Source organism: Notothenia rossii (assembly GCF_949606895.1).
Source record: "Notothenia rossii genome assembly, chromosome: 2".
In the NCBI taxonomy this organism is placed as follows: Eukaryota; Metazoa; Chordata; class Actinopteri; order Perciformes; family Nototheniidae; genus Notothenia; species Notothenia rossii.
In genome coordinates, this window is record NC_136904.1 from 67,469,691 (window position 1) to 67,475,927 (window position 6,237).

The window sequence follows — 6,237 nt, forward strand, 5'->3', positions numbered from 1 at the left end:
CGAGGGCGGTAATCGCTGTTCATTCCGTCACCTGAGATTAGAACTCGAGGCCGTCAGTATGTAGTGGCCAGAGCGGCTCTGGTAGTGGCCATGAGCCAAACAGTGGAACTGTCAATCAGATCGCCAGCGCCTCTATCACGCTTTAAAAGCAACGTTATGTAACGTTCTGGTTGACATCTGTTACATTTGCATCTTGTTTTTTTAACACTAAAATATTTTTTTATTAACCATTTATATTTTATATAATTTAATATGTGTGTCTGTATTATTTATATGACGTATGTTTATGACCGAATTTCCGCCACCTTACAAGCTGATCGAAGTCATGCGCAGAAAATATTATGCTACAGTTGAACAGCAGTGTAATGGCGTGCAGTAAAGTGAGGAAAATTGACAGAGAGTGTCGGGTTTTTAAAGAACAATGGACCAAGGATTATTTTTTTGTTCCATGGAAGGACCGTGCCATTTGTATTATATGTAAAGAAAATGTGGCCGTGTTTAAAGAATTCAACCTTCGCCGCCATCACGAAACCCGGCACAGAGAGTATGCTAGCTTGAGCGGGCTAGCGAGAGATGATAAGGTTCGGCGTCTGAAAGGCGGACTAGCTGTTCAACAGGATGCCTTCCTTCGTCAATCCCGGGTCAACCTGGCTGCTGTCCGAGCTAGCTACAAAGTAGCTAACCTACTGGCTACCCACGGCAAGCCGTTCACAGACGGAGAATTCGGGAAGGCCATGATGCTGGCTGTGGCCGAGGAGGTGTGTCCCGAGAAGACAGATGCCTTCCGTGGGGTGAGTCTCTCAGCACAAACGATGACGAGACGAATTGAGGAGATGGGGGAAACGTGTTTGACCAACTGAGAGAGAGAGCCGCAGAATTCAAGTGTTTTGCTTTAGCCATGGATGAAAGTAATGACGTACAGGACACGGCACAACTGTTGATTTTTATTCGTGGAGTCAACACACGTTTTGAAGTGTCAGAGGAGCTGGCATCACTGAGAAGCCTAAAAGGCACAACAACTGGAGAAGACGTTTTTGTCGAAGTGTGCAAAACAATGGGCGAACTTGGTCTGCAATGGGCTAATTTTGCCAGTGTCACTACAGATGGTGCGCCTAGCATGGTCGGATCTACGAGGGGTCTAGTAGGGCGCTTGAACGGCGAGTTCGAGGAACGAGGTCTCGCCCCACCGATTCAAGTCCACTGCCTGATTCACCAGCAAGCGCTGTGCTGCAAAGTTTTGAAGTGGGCGTCTGTGATGAAGGTGGTTGTGCACTGTGTCAACTACATCCGGAAAAATGGGCTGAAACACAGGCAGTTCCAGGCCTTTCTCTCCGAGCTGGGGTCTGCTCACCAGGATGTGCTATACTACACCGAAATCCGGTGGTTAAGTCGAGGCAAAGCATTGCGCCGTGTCTACGACCTGCTGCCCGAAATCAACACCTTCCTCCAATCTAAAGGTGAAACGGTACGGGAGCTGACCGACCCGGAGTGGAAATGGGACCTCGCGTTTTTAACTGATGTGACTGAACTGTTGAACCACCTCAACCTACAGCTCCAAGGCAAAGGGAATCTCATCAGCGACATGTATTCACACATAAAAGCATTCGAGGTCAAACTGCAGCTCCTTGTGCGACAGGTCCAAAAGCTGGACTTCACACATCTCCCTGCCACCCAAAGCTACTGCGCCGAGAAACCAGCCGCCCCTTTCCCAGTCGCGAAGTGCAAAGATGCCCTGGAGATTCTGCAGCGAGAGTTCAGTGTGCGCTTCCGCGAGCTTCATGTCAACAACAAAGACATAAGTCTGTTCCAGAACCCCTTTGCTGCTGACATTGACGACGCACTTCCCTCTCTTCAGTTTGAACTAGCCGAGCTGCAGAATTGTGATGTCCTTAAAGACGCATTCAAGCCTGACCACCTCCTTGAGTTCTATGCTGAGCTACCAGAGGGCACTTACCCAAACATTAAACAACATGCTCTGAAGATGTGTACCGTTTTTGGCAGCACCTACACCTGCGAGCAGACGTTTTCCCGCATGAAGCAAATAAAAAATCCAACGAGGAACAGACTCTCAGATGAACATTTGCATCAAACTTTGAGACTGGCAACCACTAGGCTACACCCAGACATCGGACTTCTCACCAGCCAGAAGCAAGCACACAGTTCACACTGATATGGTAAATATACTGATTTTAACTATTACAATTTTATATGGCTGTAAACATGAACTATGATTTTTTGATGAAATATGATTAATGTTTTTAATGAATTTTAATGAATAATGCTACACTGTATTTGTAAAATCACATCACAAGGAACAACAGGCAGCATATTTATGTAATTTACTGAATGTGTCCAATGTCATCCCTTTATGCCAGGTTTCCAGGCAGCAAGAGAGGGGACTGCAACTGCTGACCTCAAAGATCACTGCCCATCCATCCTTCCTTCCACCCTGGCTACAAGTACCAATTCAGTTCACCTACTGCACATATTGCTGACTTCCCATTCTGTTACTCTCTTCTAGTTTAACCTGCCGAGGGTTTACTGCTCAGTCTCTCCTCCCAATCTCTTCTCTCAGCATCTGCCTCTCCATCGTTGTCTCTCTCTCTCCCTCTCTCTCCTCTCTCTCCTCTCTCTCCTCTTTCTACTCGTTATGCACTGCCCCTCATCTCAATCTCCTATTTCAAAGGGATGATAATTGTGCTGTAAAAGTGTTTGGGTGCTCATTGCATTTTCACCTTGAACAAAAAAAATCTCACCTGAATATACAAATAAGAGTTGGTTAGTTGATATATTGTTCACCAAGTTTCTTGTCTTGATGATTTCTCATCTCACTGTAATATAGGCCTACGATTTCTATTGTATCACTCATAAACTGTCAATCATCATGTTTTTCTAACCTTTCCTTGCTATTTTTACATGGTTGTTATTAGAAAATAAAAGGAATACCTGTGGTATTTCAAATTGAAAAACATGTGAAATACTCACTTCTTTTGCAAATCACTTGTAATGATGAACTATTTTGTGCTAGAAATTATGGCTATAACAGGCAGTGGCCTAGTATACAGCCCACATGATCGATCCCGGCCCCTCATCACAGTCAGGAACGATAATGTGGCCCCCAGAGAAAAAAGTTTGGGGACCCCTGCTCTAAACAGATCAATAGGCACACACTGTAGACACTAATTAGAAGAACACAGACTAAAACAGCAATGTACAAGACGAATCCGATGATTAAACATGATCTTAAAATATATTTTATTATTATTATTATAATTATTTTAATTATTATTTCTTAATACTTTCTGCTGACACCTGCCCGTAAGGACCAGTCGCCACTGCTAGTGACACAGCGAAGTGAATTACCATCAACAGCAATTAGCTAATTGAAGTGGATCAGACCATGGACTTGGTGTGCCAATACAGGCAAGTGACATCAGCAAGCCCCCTCATTTAAAGCCACCATGACAGGGTCCTTTCATCACGGACAGTTTCTGAGAGCAACATGTTCTGACATTTGTGAAGAGCGCCAAAGTCTTTACTGTATATGACATTTACATAACTGACGGCCCTTATCACGGTCCACGCCTAAGGATCTTATCTACTTCACTGACTAAAATGCAATATTCATTAATTGCATAATCTGTGCATGGGATTGGTTTGATATCCAGAATGAAATGCAAGGGTGTTTTGGGTGCACTGTGATCAGATGAGACAGTGCTAGCATGCATAACTGATTGCACAAAGCTAAGCCAGTTATAGATGCATAGTTGTAAATATGCCGGCAGATTATAGGGTTTATGGGTGATTCATATCAATCATAGCTAAAAGGATTATTGCTATAAAGAATGAAAAAAATAAGGCACAAATGATCTGATATTCTTTCAATAAACTATAATATTTGCTACTGCAACTGTGGCAAACAAATCGCTTCGGAAAACCATTAGCTTCAACAAACATTTTGGGATAAAAGCCCAAAAATCAGAGCATAAAGAGCATATTAGTATGAATTATTGAATCAAATGCAAATGAAAAGTGAAATCAGTCATCTTGAGAAACTAATAATAAAAAACGACTGATCTATTGCTCTCAATCATGCAGGATTTGGATCCCTTCGATTGGATTCTGTCACTGGGATGATATCCACTGCTAGCATGTTTAATAACATTTGTAAGCCTCTTGATGTGGGTTAATAATAAAAATCCCCATTTGAAAATAAATACTGCGCCGTCATGTCGAATGTTCCAATGATTTGCAGACCTATATATTATGACCTTTTTTTTTTACTGTGTCATGGTACTAATGGGAGCGTTCTCCGATTGTTATGTACTATTGACATTTCAAAGTTTTAAAACGATCGAGCTTCATTTAATTTTCAATTGTAAAAAAAAGGAAAACATTTTTGTAAAGCTAATAAGATGTTATTCCTTTTAAAGTTGGTAAAGGCATGTCCTTTCTAGTCGATACACCCATGGCTTAACACTTTTGACATTTAGCACACAGGCTAGGTTTTATTCTCTGTAAGCACTTTGCTACCACTTATTGAACAGTATGATTGAATAAATGTATCGTAAAAGAATCAAAGGAGGAACTGTTGGCGCCTGGTTCTTTGTTCTACAACATATATCATAATTAACCCTGACGCGCAAACGTTAATGCTGCGAACGTTTGCAGTCCATGTTATTTCTCCAGTGTGACAACCATGATCCCCTCCGGCTCCTAACCTTATTTAATGTATCTGTTGTATAATCTGCAAGCACAAAGATGTGATGAAGCAGTCTGTGGCCATTTTCAGCGATTATTATGAGTGTTGTGCAACCTGTGGTTAATTGTTATAGGGTGTTTGAATTATTTGACACTCTTATGTAAATATTCTTAAATAACAAAGGTGTTGTCAGTGCTTCAATTTCCTGTATTGACATTGGTCTTGCTTTAAACTAGACATTCAACATTTCGCCATCTGGGGAGGCTGGCAGGAAGTTCTGGGAATGGAAATGATGCCAGATCAGCAGGGAAATGCACAGGAGGTCCATTCCCCTTTTGTCTGCACCAGACAACAATATTTGCAGTTTAACATACTATACTTTGTCCCCTTATCAAAACTCAAACTCTCCAAGGTCCTTCCTACTGTAAATGCATTCTTTGGTTGATGTGAACAAGCCCCAAATTCATGTTGGAACTTCCAAGGAAGGTAAATTACTCGACTAATATTATCCAAACTCTGTACGAGGTTTAACAGAAAAGAGGCAAACCAGATTCAGTTGAGCCAATAATATATTATATGGTTTGTGACATTGTTGGCATGAAGGCAGAACAAATGTAACTTGCTTCACTAATTAACCCTTCTTTTGCATTAGGTCATACCCCCCTTCCCATGCTATTTTCGGTCAAAATTGACCGGTGTGTTTTGCACAGTGATATCTCTGGAACCCCTTATCCAATTTTGATGGTTGACATCTCATTTGAACAGCCAAAGCAAGTAGAATCAAGGGATGACAGACTGACAGAATGACACCAGGGGTGAATCTCATATTATTTTTGGCAGTAAGTTGAAAGATAGTGCTTATTTTACATTACTGTATATTATATAAATGCTTGCCATGTAGGCTGTGTTTACTGGAGATGGAAATGATAGTGTTGTAGCTGAGATTCTTCCCGTTCCAGAGATGTATGGGATGTATTGATTTGATACAAACAAGCCAGTGTTTCATCTCATGGTCCGGACCCACCGGTGGGCCCATCAAATTCAGCTTTCACTGTGATCAATATAAAATAAGACACTGATACTGTTTTATTCAATGAAAATTTATTGAAAGAGAAATATACCATAACAGAACATGTGTGTGTGTTCACGCACATAGTTGGCAATGCAAAATTGTGGAATGTCACCTCAGGCTCCTCTCCCTCAGGGGCCTCTATCTCAGGGACCTCTCCCTCAGGGGCCTCTATCTCAGGGGCCTCTCCCTCAGGGGCCTCTATCTCAGGGGCCTCTCCCTCAGGTGCCTCTTCCTGGTCTGTTGTAGGCTCATAGTCTGGATCACTGTTGTCTTCCATTTCTGAGACATCTTCCTCTATCTCCTCTTCATCTGGTTCAATCTCCTCTTCATCTGGATCAAAAATGTGTCCATAGCCCCTCGTAGAGAAAAAATTTCCTAATCGGTCGCCTGCTCATTGGGTCAATGAGTCGAATGTGAGCAAGGCACAAATATAACTGCTTGAGAGCCAGTAAGGGAGGCGCAT

At 42.3% G+C, this 6,237-nt stretch overlaps 1 protein-coding gene across 1 annotated transcript; it reads left to right on the plus strand.

The window, feature by feature from the left end:
* Window positions 1–841: 841 nt before the first annotated feature.
* On the plus strand, window positions 842–3,135 carry LOC307030267 (general transcription factor II-I repeat domain-containing protein 2-like). The gene is made up of 2 exons (XM_079666601.1): window positions 842–2,174; window positions 2,376–3,135. Exon 1 carries the CDS (start codon window positions 899–901, stop codon window positions 2,168–2,170), a length of 1,272 nt encoding a protein of 423 aa, XP_079522727.1. The 5' UTR covers window positions 842–898; the 3' UTR covers window positions 2,171–2,174; window positions 2,376–3,135.
* The last annotated feature ends 3,102 nt before the right edge of the window (window positions 3,136–6,237 follow it).